The 15,478-nt window shown below is 36.1% G+C and overlaps 1 protein-coding gene across 4 annotated transcripts in view; it reads right to left on the minus strand.

Annotated features, from left to right (window-relative positions):
• The window catches only part of LOC150110187 (puratrophin-1-like), an 877,727-nt gene that overhangs the window by 265,867 nt on the left and 596,382 nt on the right, over nt 1-15,478 (minus strand). For all 4 annotated transcript variants that reach the window (XM_090398282.1, XM_090398290.1, XM_090398300.1 and 1 more), the window contains one exon: nt 5,182-5,320. In XM_090398282.1, coding sequence (XP_090254408.1) covers nt 5,182-5,320 — 139 coding nt within the window. The remainder of the gene's footprint in view (nt 1-5,181; nt 5,321-15,478) is intronic.

The raw sequence follows: 15,478 nt of genomic DNA on the forward strand, positions 1-15,478 counted from the left end.
ATTTTTTAGATTAACTAAATAAAACAAACAATCGACAAATAATTGAATAAAGTGCCTGTGAAAGACGCGTTTCTTCCCTCCTTCCAAAACAATAACACATTTTCGTCCGCTAAAATTATGAGGGGAAACATAATCCTGTTGCAAAGTCGGCTGAGTGATGCGTCCTGTGGAGGAATCAGAATCTCCCCTCCACACACACACACTTTAATTTTATTTTGATCGGGGTGAATTTCCTAAGAGACGTGCATCAATGTCGGAAACAACTATATTCCAAATTCAGTCAAAATTACGAGGGTGGTCTGAAAAGTTCTCGGCCTCGAACATAGATGGCAACACTACCGGCAAGATTTTTTTTTTTTTTTTCTAAGTTGGTACATCTATCATAAGCATCCGTGTGAAATTGCAAGTCATTCTATCAGTAGTTTGTTTTATACAGCTGTCTGAATCAAGAGGTGTGGAGGAGTATTTTGCAGATCTTACTGAGAACCACTACAGCGACGGGATAATAGCGCTGGAATAAATGCATTAGTCTTAAGGGAGATTATGAAAAATAATTTTGAAATTATAAATTCGTTTTTTCATTGTTAGGCCGAGAACTTTTCAGACCACCCTCGTATTTGAACGGTAGTGGTAGTAGCAATAGTGGTATTAGAAAAAAGAAGAAAGAATAATAACGATATTTTATGGCCTTTTTTTTTTTTCCCCACTATTTTCAAAGTGCTTTAGTTTTTAAATTGGTCCTCGCTTCAATTCTAGCAGTCTGTCTTGAATACTATCAAATTCAAGTGACAAATCGATAATATTCAATCACTACTGATCTGACCCGATATTAAGGCCTTTTCAACTATTTCTTATTTACTCGACAGATTAATGCGATGGAAAAACGTGTGCCGAGATATTAAATGAAGCTTTGTCGATGAATAAGTTAAACATTGTTTTGACATGCTTCTCTTTCTCTCCGTTTTCATTTCTATATAATCAAAATAAACGATGTGACGAGACTTTATTAACCCAGCTTGTCAGAAGTGCAGCATATGAGATATCGTCATCTTGTCTTACCTCACAAACCAAAATAAAAGACCGTATCTTCTTGATAAGAGGAATGAAATTTCACTTTTCATATTTAAAGTTACCTCTCACATGCAGATAACAAAAACTTCGGATGGCTTGTAAACGGCATTATATATAAGAGGTTCGCTGTGAGAGATCAAGTGAATAAATGACAGATGAAAATTAAGATATAAAACTGAACTATAGCGGTATTCTAAACTGAACAAGCTAGTAGAGCAGTATTGCAGCCAGACAGGGGAAAAAAAAAAAAAAACGCCTGCTTTTCGAAAGAAAAATAAATGAATTCACATATCACTAAAAATCTGTTATTTTTTTGTAACGAGCTTAGAAAATACTTACAGATCGCCTAAACATGTGACCAAAACTGTCTGAAAGTGAGACAAAAACATGACAAGAAAGAAATCAAGGGAAAAAAAAAAGCAACAAATGATATTGGCAATGTAATAGCCCACTTGTATTGTATAGACGCTATACTGTTTCTGAAAATTCTCATGTATCTCCTTTAATTACATATAAATCAATATAACATAGCATTCTTCTACCCAAAAGACGCAAGATAAAAAAAAAAAAAAAAAAATGAGCCAAAGAAGATAATAGATTGAATGTTATATATAATTTCTAGCAGTGGACATCATAGCTCACATAAGCACAAGTAGTACTTATAATAGACATCTGGCAAAACAGTTCTCAATGAGATTATTTACCAAATAATTCAGATCAAATGAACAAGTTACATTTGCTGTAGTGTGATATCTCGCATAATTCTTTCAGTAACGTTGGGGAGTGACAGGTTTCTCTTAGTGTCTGCTGTGCTCCCGAAGATCTTCACACTCCAAAATATGAATATGGAAGTAAAAGAGAAGGAACGTGAAAGCTAGGTGCAGAAGTCCAGCCTGATTTTAGCCACTTTAATCTCAAAATGAACAAGATGATGAAGTATGAGATGTCTTAGTGGGATATCAACTCGAGAAATCTCAAACTGAAATAAGCACAGAGTATCTTTCAAGTGTCTAAAGTCATATTAGAACTCTCCACCCCAACCCACACATCAAAAACTTTTTCTGATGCACGTGGTATATGGGAAATCGTGGCATTCAGCAAATAAAGCGAAAACAATGGAGACCACACAAACACTATTGAAAGGCTACCGTGAAATAAGGACTTTTTTCTTCTACTTTTAAATGCGGATGAATTGCTTCGAAAAGAAAATAAAAATCAGTTTTATGCACGGAGAATGCGATAAAAGAAATAAAGAAAGAGAAAAAAATGAGAAAATTCTGCCTTGCACATGTGAATCAGATCTCTTCGTGGGTTTTCTTTTGTTTCAAATATAACTTAAATTGATAAGATTTATTTGAAAAAGAACAGCAGATTCAGATTTTTTTTTAAATGAAACTACTTATATAATTAAAAATTTATTAAAGTAAAGAAATAATTTAATGTGATAATTTTAAAACAGCTAGAGTGGGCGCTCCTCAACAGAACCGAGCTAGTTGATCAAAATCATTGATCTAATTCCTCTAACACTACGTTTCCATGCCGGTAATGACATCTTAACGGGAACAGCTGCAGGATGCCTGTAAAAATAAAATAAAAAAAAGGGTGGGGGGGGGGGACGAATTGCTACGCATTCTTTGTGGAGAAAAGCAGTCCCCATTCATGAGGTCGAATGAACAAAAAACATGCGAGTTTCTCCTTTATTTTCTCAGTGAGCCGCATGTCTTTAAAGTCTCCTAATAACGGTCTAGTGGTCACCAATTTAAATTCAAGGACCCTCGCTGAAATTATTACCTGGGTTACTGCCAGAGGGTAATCAATCCAGCAAGGTAAATGTCAATGATTATACTTATTAGACTTATAGAAAACAGAGAAGGAAGGAACTGGAATTATTCAACCTAACCGGAAGCACAAACTTCCTGTTTGTTTGTTTTTTTTTGCTTCCTCTCCCCTAACAATTCTAAAATACATTTCGTAATCATCAACTTACTAATAATATTAATATGCAGGGATTCAGTAGCAAGTATTTATGATAACCTAACGTCCAAGAGATAAAATAACAAACTATTTTGTATCGATTTTAGTACTATGACAACAAATATATTGCAAACACTAATGAATATCAACAACGTATTCATTGTACTGTATTTCTTATCTAACTGGGAAACGAAGACTTACGGAGAGCAACCGATGAGAATACAGTAAGTGTAAACTGAAGCCATTTTATTAAAAAGGAAGAAGGAAAAAAGTTCACGATTTAACTATATTTTGAATATTTTGCGATATTTCCAATTATGATTTCATCTGCCCACACACGATAACGATGTACTTAGTTTTTACAATCTCTTGTGTGTAAGGTACATAATATTCGTAATTGCATTTTCATCTAATATCTGCATAGTGAAAATGAAAATTTTTAAGGGCATTCCCAGTCTTACAACGCGTTTCAAAAGAGAACGCAACAGTGACTGATTCAACTCTCTCCAATTATTTCTTTATTATTTTTTGGAAGATTTTCTAATTAAATTTCTTGTTATCATGCATATTTTCCTATACAAAATGAGAAACATGAAAAGCACACGAGTATTTTGAATAAAATATTTCTGAATACACGAGCAACATTTTCTTCGAATTCTGCAGAGATGTTCCTATTATTCATGGTTTTTGTTTACATGGATTTATTGATTTACATGGAGACTATTTATGAAAGGTTGCGGGAAGTAACGTCGCTTTTTCCCTGGTGTTTTCGGTCAAACAGTGCCTAGCAGGTCTTTTCTCAGAGGTTTAGTTTTTTTCTCCCACTGAAAACTTAAATGGTGAAAATTCTCTGAAAGCAGCACATTTACAAGAAGGCGGAGGGGGGGGGGGAAGAGATATCGAAGTTATTTTCAGAGTTGAGCGGTTGTTATTAGTCCAAAAAAGAGCTATCGGAATATAAAATTACAATAAAGAAATTCCGAATATATTCAATTATGATTTAGTCACAAATGTTTTGCTAGAGGAAGAAACCGAAGTCAAATTTCGTGTTGACCATAATTTCTCTTCTGTAAAATTCAGGGATGTGTGGTATGATTCGTACCGGGGCCACCAAATATCTTCTGAAGACGTGGATCAAATGTCACTCAAAGGTTGAGGAAGGGCAGTTAAAAAAATTGAGCGAAAACGAGAAAGGAATTTGGAACTTGATTCAAGGGAACAGGAAAACTAACTCCAGAAGCACAACCATAGCGCTTAAAGTTACTTTCCCTTTTGTATTCAAGGTGCAACTCTGAAATGGCACAAATGATTAGGGAAAATCACAGTAGATTCTATTATTTTGATTAAGTCCATCTCGAAAAGCAAAGTGGTGAAACAGCGACTCTGAGGGCGTTAGAAGAGTCATCAACATCTATAATTATTTATAAGCACAATAAAAGATCCCCAGTGATAGTTATTATACGTAAGATAATTAAGGATAGTTACTTAGTTACCAACAAAATATAAAAATCAAAAAGATGTTTTATGAGTAAAAACTCAATAATCATAAGATCACTTACTGTTGAAGACAATCTCTTTGTATTAAAGTGCTTGGTGTAGTTAGTTATTTACAACCAACATGCACTAATGATGAACTGTCTATATCCAGATAACGCATGCAAATTATTTAAGAAATCCTGTGAAAATAAATCAGTGATTAATTCAAACCCTCCAAAAGTATATAACCAAGATTGCTGTTATCTTTATTTTACAGTCGATATAAGACATTACTTTTTCACCAAACAATGACAAAAACTTTGAAGAATGGATCTACCGTTGACTAGTCAAATCCTCTTTTGCTCAACAACGGAATTAAGAAAGTAGATTAATGCCATCTCAGAGTTGCGACAATGAAAAGAAAACTAGCGTAACAGAGGAGAAATTAAAACATCTTATTTTAAGCTTAACGTGAGAAATTCATGTCCGAGCAATGGTAGCGCGTAAGTACAATTATTTGATTCCCCAATAGCTTGTACGGTACATTGCCTGGATTTCACGGTGCTGCTTAATGATATATTTTTTTCTAGAATTTTTTTTCTTCTAAATCTTGCATTTCTAAATAAGCAATTAAAATAATTATTAATGCAGACTACTTACTTGACTAGATTCTTCTTCGAAAGTCCTTAAATGTAAACATTCTTCTAACTTGTGCAGCCTTTTATCAGCAAGTCTGGCTAGCTTTCTCATTGCTCTGCGAAGTTCTTCATACAGTGCACCAGTCCTTTCTAGGCTTTCCCTATATGTACAATATATAGAATACCCTATTAAGCTTCTTGGGAGTATTACTAGAATTACATATATATCTAGCCTCTTCACTCACATCCGTTAGATCACAACTCTTTCACAGCACATGTTTATAAAAATATTATAATGGGTGTGAACGTAACAAAATCACTAGACTGAATTTCGTCATCTGCTTAATCTGTACAAATGACTGATATGAAAGCGATAGTTAAAGAAGATTATGTAGGTGAAACATGTGCAGTAAACTGAATTTGTTATAAAATTATGTATAAAGAATTATTATATTTCGAAGAATACTATTACTTTTCAGAACTTAGGGAAAATGCTAGTTAGCCTACTTAGTGAGATATGAATAGTTTATACAGACGGTAATAACAGATTAAGTAGTACAGCAATCTCTCGATTAATGCACCTCCGATTAGTGCGCCTATATGCATCTTAAAAATAAATGTCACAGATTTTAAAAATTTTCTATCTATATATCTTTTATGGCTAACTATTTTAAAAAAATCATTCACCAGGATGAAATAATTTAGTTACCAATTTAAAACAGTTCACAAAGTTATTTTTTAATGGCATACACTATTTCCATCTACACTATGTTCCAAATTTACCGCTTAAATCTGCTAATTACATAGCATTTTAATGATCATATCTCGTGCCTCCTTTGCAATTGTTTTCCTTACTTTTTTTTTTTATTTTAAAGTATTTTCCCAACCTTTCATCATGAGTAAACGAATTAGTGAGCAAAAAATAGAAGTGTGAAAATGATTCCAAAAGTAATCTCATTCGAAGAAAAATGAACAAAGCGGAGTCCAGAGCAAAAATAGGACAAAAACACAAAATGGGTGAATCAACTCTAAGAGCAATTTTAAGCAAATCCGCCGAATACAAAGAGAAAGATACGGCTGCTTCAAGTTCATCATGCATGTACTCGAAATCAAAGTATTATAATGATTGAATTAGAGAGACTTCTACATGGATCGAAGATTGTAAACAAAAACGGATCCCGCTAAGCACTGACCTTGTTAAATCAAAGCAATAATTCTCTTTGCAACCTTGAAAGAAAGGGATATCAATGATGGAAAAGAAAAATTCCACGCTAGTGCGAGGTGGCTTGAGCATTTCAAAAAGAGAAATAACCTACATCATGTTCTAATCACAGGCGAAGCTACAAATGCAGATAAGGAGGTGGCCGCAAATTATGAGATTTTGAAGAAAATTGTGGAAGAAGGGGGGGGGGCTATTGTGACCAACAAATATTTATTGTCGATGAAACAGGCAGTTTTTTTTTTTTTTTTTTTTTTTTTTTTGGAAGCGAATGCCTTCTATACTTTTATTCTTCCATATTGTGCAAATGATTTTAGAGGCTTTTCAAATGATTCTAATTTAATTAAATCTCATTCTGAGAAATTGATTGATTCCGACAAGTCAAATTTAGATGCACAGCGGGAAGATCCTGAAGAATATGAAGAAAATTTAATCATTGACAAGCCCAAATGAGATTTTACAGAAACAATTTGAAAATATTTTTCGTACAATCGAAGTTTTTAAGCAGCAATGCTTAGAGGCTGACCCTGATGAATAGAAAAGCAGTAAAATTTGCAGAAGAGTAGAAGAGGCAATAGGCCATACCGTCAGTTGTATGAAAAAAAAAAAAAAAAAAAAAAAAAGAAACAGAATGCCCGCCAAACTACGTTAGGTCAATTCTTTGTTAACAAGTAGAATAATAAATTTATATTCTGAATATGTTTTATTGTCTTTCAGCTTCATGGTTTTCCTTTAACTAGGCCTCGAGATATACCTTAATTCTTTTATTTAAAAAAAAAAAAAAAAGGGTCCAAAAAGAAATTTGAGGAACGAATTATAGTTTTTTCTCCCCCATAGGCTATTATATTAGATTACTGCGTTTTCGATTAATGCGCCCTGTTAAAGAACGCATTAGGCAGGGTCGCCCCTAGGAATTTTGCCACCCCTTCTCCCTTATTTTTCGTATAGTTTATGCCAATTTTGTCGCCCCCAAAAAACTTGTCGCCCATGCAAATGCACGTCTGCACCGTCGATAGAGCCGGCCCTGGCATTAGGCGTATTAATCGAGGGATTGCTATATACGGCTTTTAGCAAATCACATAAATAAATGGTTAATGAAAATTTTCGAACATGTATCAGTCACTATTGGAAAAAATAAAACAAACACAAAAAACATGTTTTTGTTAACCCATGTTATAGTTTACACAGAATGACGGCATGATTACCTGCCTAACAGAAAGATCTAGCTGGGGTGGAAGGTCGTCCTACATGGGTCTATAGAGTACGAGTCCCAAAGCCAAGTTTAAATGGGCTTCAAAATGTGAAAATTTTCATTACATTTATTATAACGATGTTTTTTTTTAGTGTTGAGGGCTCCAAATAACGTTTGGTTAGAAGTTTTAAAAAATCGTAAATATATCAATTAACCAGAATTCTGTCAGCGGATAGGAAAATTCCTTCTCTGAGCATTGAGTGATGTACAATTTAGCAATATAATAAAAGTCAACAGTACCAGAAAGAAAGCGAGAGAGGACCTAGACTATTTACAGATAACTCACTGCACCATTACAAAAGTTAGAAGCAGTACACATGCAATAAAAAATGAATAGCTAATAAAAATGAGCAGCGCCGTATCTAAGTATAAATAATATTTATAATCAAATGTAATTGAACAAATTAATTTTGGAAGTTTTTTCCCCACTTGGTTAGACTATAATAAATTTAGTTCAATCCTTTATCCAAATGTAAGCAAACAAAAGTTTGTGCCTGAAGTATCTTCAGGACTGAGGCAACTCGTGATAAAGGTGGAACAAGCTCTCATCACTACTTGTATTAGTATCTCCCATAATGCAAAGCACATCTCCTTACAGACATGTATAATGCTATGCATTAAGGAAAGGGCCACTACCCAGACCAGTTTCGACCTTTATTGAGGTCTTGTCAGTGGGAGCCAGACTCAGAGGTGGTGATACTAAGAGTAATGGAGAAGTCACATTTACCTATCGAGTGCCAAAAGGTGCCTCACCTTATTATTAAATTACTCTGGATTTAGAGAAAGATGTTGGAAGTTTTTCTCCATTTGGTTAGACTGTGTTTAATCCTTTATCCATGTGTAAGCAAACAAAGTTCGCACCCAATTTACAGGTCTGGGTAGTGGCCCTTCCCTTAATGCATAGAATTATACATGTCCACAAGGAGATGTGCTTTGCATTATGGAAGATACTAATACAAGTAGTGATGAGATCTTGGTCCACCTTTACCACGAGTTGCCTCAGTCCTGAAGATACTCGAGGCACAAACTTTGTTTGCTTACACTTGAATAAAGGATTAAGCTAAATTTATTATAGTCTAACAAAGTGGAAAAAAATTCGAACAACTTTCTCTAAATCCAGAGTAATTTATTAATAAGTTGAGAAACCTTTTGGGAACTCGTATAGGTAAATGACTTTTCCATTACTTCCACCTTAGTATCACCACCTCTGGATCTGGCTCCCACTGACGAAACCTCAATAAAGGTCGAAAACGGTCTGGGTAGTGGCCCTTCCTTTAATGCATAGTATTATACATGTCTGCAAGGAGATGTGCTTTGCATTATAAGAGATACTAAGTGCTGAGAGCTTGGTCCACCTTAGCACAAGTTGCCTCAGTCCTGAAGTTACTTCAGGTGCAAACTTTGTTTGCTTACACTTGGATAAAGGATTAAACTAAATTTATTATAGAACAAATGAATGCTTTCTAAAAAGTTAAAAACTTCACAGTTCGTCCGCGACTGATGAGATCTGCTTGAATTTATATGGTTCGGCCAGATTATAAATGCACTCCTCTCTCAAATTAAGTGCTGCCACTCAAACATAGCAATGGAGTAAGATTAATGTCACACTGTTCACACTAGGTGGGCCATCAACACTCGAATGACACAAAGAATGTGTAAGATTAATTGATATGTAGAGCCTAGCAATACAACTTACTCTCTACTGTTTCTATGTAGGCTGGACTGTCAATACTTCATTTTAAGTTTAATCTCATGTAATTTACTTTTTAGTTATTCCTGCCAGGATGACTGCCATTGATTAATTTGTATGCTTATTAACTGTTTGTAGTATTTATATGGGACAAATAGTAAGTGAAGAAAGTATGAACTGACTTAACAGCTAAATCTGCATCTTACATTCCTTAATATATGGTTGGGTATATGGCACTATCAAACATAAAAATTAAGGGTCCTCATCTAATACAAAAGTTGTAGAACATAATAAAGCACTGGATGTGGATCATACAGAGGAGAAGGTGATGGCCTGTAAAGTACTCAGTGAGCCTGTATAAATCACCCTTTCGGTAGCGGTTTTCTTTTACGTGTACAACACAAACTAAATGGCACGTACAGTTCACTGGGTTTTAAAAATGGCTCCTGCAGAGAGAAACAGGTATATGTTTCTGCAGAGGAACCTTGATATCATGGATATTTTGGCAGAATTAATGACCGTTCCACTATAAGAATTTTCCTATTTTTTGAATTTGTAGATTTATTGAATTTTAGAGCCTACTGTTGTGTGGCTAGGGTCTATCAATTGATTTTGAGAAGTATGGAAGTCCATATGTTCTTCTGGAAAATTATTTAATATATTATCTACCTGACATGTCAAGGTTCTTATGTTTAATTTATATTCAGTGAATATGGAGGTATTCATTCTCCCCTTTTTCTGTGGAGCATCTTGCCATGATTTTCTTGATAAGTCAGTTCTTATTCAGAGAGATCATTTTAGAAATGATTTCAGGAATGATATCATAATAAGTCAGTTAATTAATGTGCTCCAAAGAGTAGCAATTATGATCACAAAAATTCAGGTATGCTAAACTTATCGGATGGTGGAATAGACAAAAAATTTTGGTATAGATTGTTGCGCTAACTTTCTTTTTGTATCCTGATACAAAATAGCGTTTGTTCAACATTTCTCCCCCCCCCTCTTCCATCCTTCCACTGAATAGGCATGCACAGAATAGGCTGGATGGCTATCTGAAAGTTGACACATATCTTTGCAGAGCAAGATTATCATACGCTTTACATTACCATATTAGGAATAGATGTAGAATCTAATAGGAGAGTAATGATATATGCTCTTTTATTGATGTTGGCAGCATGTAAATGTCAGAAGTAAGGATGATATACTGGTTGTAACCAGGTGAAAATTCCAACATATCACAATGAGTTTCATATATGTCACTTCTTCATCTGTAAGCTCCGAACATCTGGAACATCATTCTGACACATGTTGAACAGTTGTGTTTTATGAGGTGCTACCATAATTGGTATTTCTCAAAATCATGTTGCTCATAGTAGTTTGAGTGTTGCTGACACGATGTTTCAACAAGAATATCACCAAAACATAGTTTTTTAAAACTGTTTTGAGAGATCCTTTCAATCCTTCTAAACCCATCATGCGCATAGCTTTTTCATTTGCAATTCTTCATGCAAAATATATCCAACACATTCTTTTGAAATGTCTGTGGTCTCAGCTATTTCACGCACTTTGACTCGCCAGTCATCCAATACCACATCATGCACTTGATCAATGATTTCTGGTGTTAGTTACACTTTTTGGACATCCTTCACGTGGATCATCTTCAAGGCTGGTATACAGCCACGTTTAAACTCCACAATCCATTTCTTAATTGTTGAAAATGAATGAGAAGACTGCCCATAAACTTTTATGAATTTCGAATGAATTTCTTTTGGCATTAAGCCTTCTTTTACACAGATTTTATAACTTCAATACTCAATTTTATCCATTTCAAGGGATACAGACAACACTTTTGCTTCAGACAGCTGTATAAAACAAACTACTTGATAGAATGACTTGTAATTTCACATGGATGCTTATGAGAGACGAACCAACTTAGAAAAAAATCTTGCTGATAGTGTTGCCATCTATGGTTGACGCTGAGAACTTTTCAAACTACCCTCATACAGTACTATGGTAGTAACAAGTATTCATTTATAAGAGTTAAATTTGAAATTAAAAAAAAAAAAAAGGACTCAGATATTTTACTCACCAATTAACATGAATTTAATGGATTCATAAGTCGTTAATTATGCTAACTGCAATCTTAGTCCAACCAGAAGAAGTATATGACTGATTTCCTTATGACGGTGTATATTGGATAACATATTACCCTCACATATTACCCTGAGGCAACATGTGAATACACACAAACATGAGTATTCACACATTGCCTCAAACTTGTTAATTTCATTAATACCAAAAAAATCACTAATATATATTTCTATAGGAAACATCTCTTTACATCTGTAAAGTATGTAATACAAGACAAAGTTAATGAACATGTAAGAAAAAAAAAAAATGACCTCTCCAGATTTCATACTTCTAAGAAAAGTGTAATGAGAATATACATACATACATACATCTTCAAGGCCCACCTTTCCTAATTGGGTTGTAGGGGCAACAGCTGCAAGAGGAACTTCCAATGATCACGATCCTCTGCCACCAAGCTCAGGTGTTCTGGTGGGATTCCCAAATGTGTCCACCCAAGGTTTTGGATATAATCTATCCAGTGAGGCCTTGACCTTCCACATGGCCTCCCAACCTTCTGGCTTGGCAAAGAGGGCCTGCTGAGGGAGCCTCTCTTGTGGCATTCTGACCAGGTGCCCATACCAACGTAACTGTGATCTCTCAACACGGAGAAGCAGCGGTTGCGTATTGAGGGTTTCCCGAATTGCAGAGCTTTTGACTCTGTCGAGTCTTGTCAGCCCCGCAACCCCTCTAAGGAACCTAATTTCAGCCGCTTGGATTCGTCCGCATTCTTTCGGTCATTACCCAACTCTCATGACCATAGGTGAGGATGGGGACATAGACTGTATTGAAGACAGCCAGCTTTGCCTTCTGACTTAACTCCCACTTCAGTGCTACCAAACGGCCAAGCTCCCACAATATTGCACTTGCTGAGCCGATTCGAGTATCTAGCTCTACATCCCACTTTCCATCACTCATGAATATGGCCCCAAGGTATTTAAACTTCTCCACCTACCTCAGTGGGACTCCACTCACATGTAGAGTGCACTGGGATGGTTGTTTTGAGACCACAAACGTTTCAGTTTTGGCCACACTGATCTTCATTCTGACATCTGCACAAACAGCTACAAACCTATCCAGGGTCCGCTAGAGGTCATCTGTGGAAGAGCTAAGCAGAACTAGGTCATCTACAAAAAGCAGACGTCCAATACTACATCTTCCAATTCTGACACACTCACTGCCTCGGCTGTGCCTATCAATCCAGTCCATAAATATTATGAAAAGGAGGGGTGACAGAACATGCCCTTGGCAGAGGCCAATGGAGACTGTGAAAAGTTCAGACTTCGTGCTGTTTATCCTGACACAAACCTCTGGGCATTCATACAGGGACTTGATGGCAGCTAATAGTTGACCATCCACTCCATACTCCTGTACTACTTGCCAAAGCTTATCCCGAGGAACCCGCTCATATGCCTTCTCCAAGTCCACAAAACATGTGTAGACATTCTTGGCATATTCCCAAGATTTCTCAAAGACTTGCCTTAAAGTGAAGATTTGGTCAGTTGTGCTTCTACCAGGACAAAAGCCACATTGTTCTTCCTGGAACTTTGACTCAACTATGCTCCTGCACCGTCTTTCCAAGCACCTAGCATACACTTTCCCAGGCAACCTGAGCAGAGAGATGCTACGATAGTTACTGCAATTCTTCTGGTCTCCCTTCTTGAAGCCTGGTATTATTATGCCAGTCTGCCTTTGCTTTGGTGCTCGCCCAGCTATCCAAGCAGCCTGAAACACTCGAGTCAGCCAGAGAACACCGTCTCGATTTAAGACTTTTAGCATTTTGGGCCGAATTTCGTCATCGCCAGCAGCCTTGCCCGATTGTATTGCTAAATGGACATCTTCTGCTGTGAGACTAGTCATTGTCCCGATCTGCACCTCTTGGATGTCCACAACTGCTGAGCCACCCGGGTTAAGTATTTCTCAAAGTATTCCCTCCATCTGTTGAGGATATCCTTGTTAAAAGTACACCATCAGAGGCCTTAATTGCCATTGCTGTGCACGATTTTCTCCCTCGAAGGCAACGGATGGTCTGCCAGAATACTTTGTTTGCATTTGCATAGGATGAGTCTAAAAGCTCCAAAGGATTCCCAAGCCTTCTGCTTTGCTGTCTTTACTGCCTCAGCATACCGCAAATGCATCTGAGGTAACCTGACCCTAAGCCATGTTAGGTAGGACTCGTTTTTTGCCCGGACAGTTTTTTTTTGGACTTCTTGGCTCCACCAAGGTGTCCTTTTCTCATGCCCGTTGCCACGTTGAGCCGCTTTCTGCCACAGCATGAGTGTGCAGAGGCAGTGACAGCTGTTCTGAACAGCTTCCACTCCTCCTCAACATCTGCAGTATGCTTGGGAATCTCTTTGAACTTGGAGGAAATGTCATCTGTAAAATTCTTCCTCACAGCCTAATTTTCCAATGCCTCCCATTTCATGTGGTATAGTTGCTTAGGCCTACCAGCGTTGATGGTAGCATCTGGTTTCTGAAGCCATAGAGTGCACAAAACAAGGTGGTGATCAGTTGACAGTTCTGCCCCTCTTCTCACACGAACGTCCAACACTGAGGAAAATAGGTCTGCTGAGACTATAAAGAAATCAATCAGAGACCTTTGTCCTAGTGTATCCATGTACCAGAGCCTTTATATACAAGTAGCTTAGTCGTGAAGATATTTCACCTGAAAATTTTGCTTAAACTTGGATAAAGGACTAAACAATAATGCAATTTCTTGGCAAGTTTAATCTAAATTATAATATCATTAAGCATATTATATAGTTATGTGGACAAAGCATAAGAGAAACATGTACAGGAAAACCTCGCTTAACGCGAATTCGATATGCACAATAATCAGTTAGCACGAGTGAGTGAAATGATACCATTTTCCACTTTAAGCAAGTGATTAATCAGTTGATAAAAAAACGATTTTTTTTTTTTTTTTTTTTTTACGTTATGCGAAATATTTTGTTGCCAAATTATTCGTGACGCCTCCAAGGAGTCTGAAGACTCATCGCGAGAGGATACCTACTGTCTCCACCACTACACTGAACCTCAACTACCAATCATCTCAAGCAATGCCATCTACTGCTGACCACAACTAGTATTTTATCTGTAAATTGTGTGTGTTCTGAAGGGCCGATTTGTCTGTATGCAGGTGAAAAACCAGAGTTTCCAGGGAAGAAAAAACCCTACTATCATTGCAAGCATACATGCAAACTCTGTTCTCTTGCTCGATCACTTTTCCTTCATTTTGTTTTAATTTAGATACCTATAAGGCTTCATTATATTCAACCCCTGATATGGAAAAGAGAAAGACTGATAAAGAAAGCTGCAGTAATAAAGGAACTGCATGGCAGAAGATCTTACCTCACTGTGCAAATGATTTCGTTAGTTTTAATAACCCCAGCTGATAACATTATTAAAGAAATCAGCACAAATCTCACCTCACTGTGCAAATGATTTCGTTAGTTTTAATAACCCCAGCTGATAACATTATTAAAGAAATCAGCACAATTAGAAAAGAATGAACTGGATAATGAAGAGGTGAGAAACTTGCTCGATTCCCATTCAGAATAGTTAAGCGAGAATGATCTCCATCAACTAGAAGAACAGCATGCATATGAAGAAGAAGATAAGAAGCATGAACAAGAAGAGAATGTTATGACTAAGAAGCTAACTGCAGTAGAACTTGAACTAGTTTTCAATCACATTGAGCATGCTAATGAAATTTTGTCGGATGCTGATCTCGATATGGAACGAAGCTTCGAAGTATGCCGAAAGCATGATAAAGCGATCACCAGCTATCGCAAATTGCATGACAAGATGACAAAGTCAAGCACTATTTAAACATCTTTACTTAAGGTTTTTTTTTTTTTTTTGTATAAAAAAAATAGTTCAATCAAATGTTTAGACATTAAATAAAAATTGAATCAATTGATTTTTATTAACTACGATGATTTTATCCTCTAATATAGATTATACATTTTTTTTTTAATTTACGCTAACTGATGGATGAATTAGAATTATTCCTATTGTTTATTGTATTC

This window comes from Typopeltis vanoorti, chromosome 1 (genome assembly GCF_054136105.1).
Source record: "Typopeltis vanoorti isolate ZY-2024b chromosome 1, IOZ_Tvanoo_1.0, whole genome shotgun sequence".
Taxonomy (NCBI): Eukaryota; Metazoa; Arthropoda; class Arachnida; order Uropygi; family Thelyphonidae; genus Typopeltis; species Typopeltis vanoorti.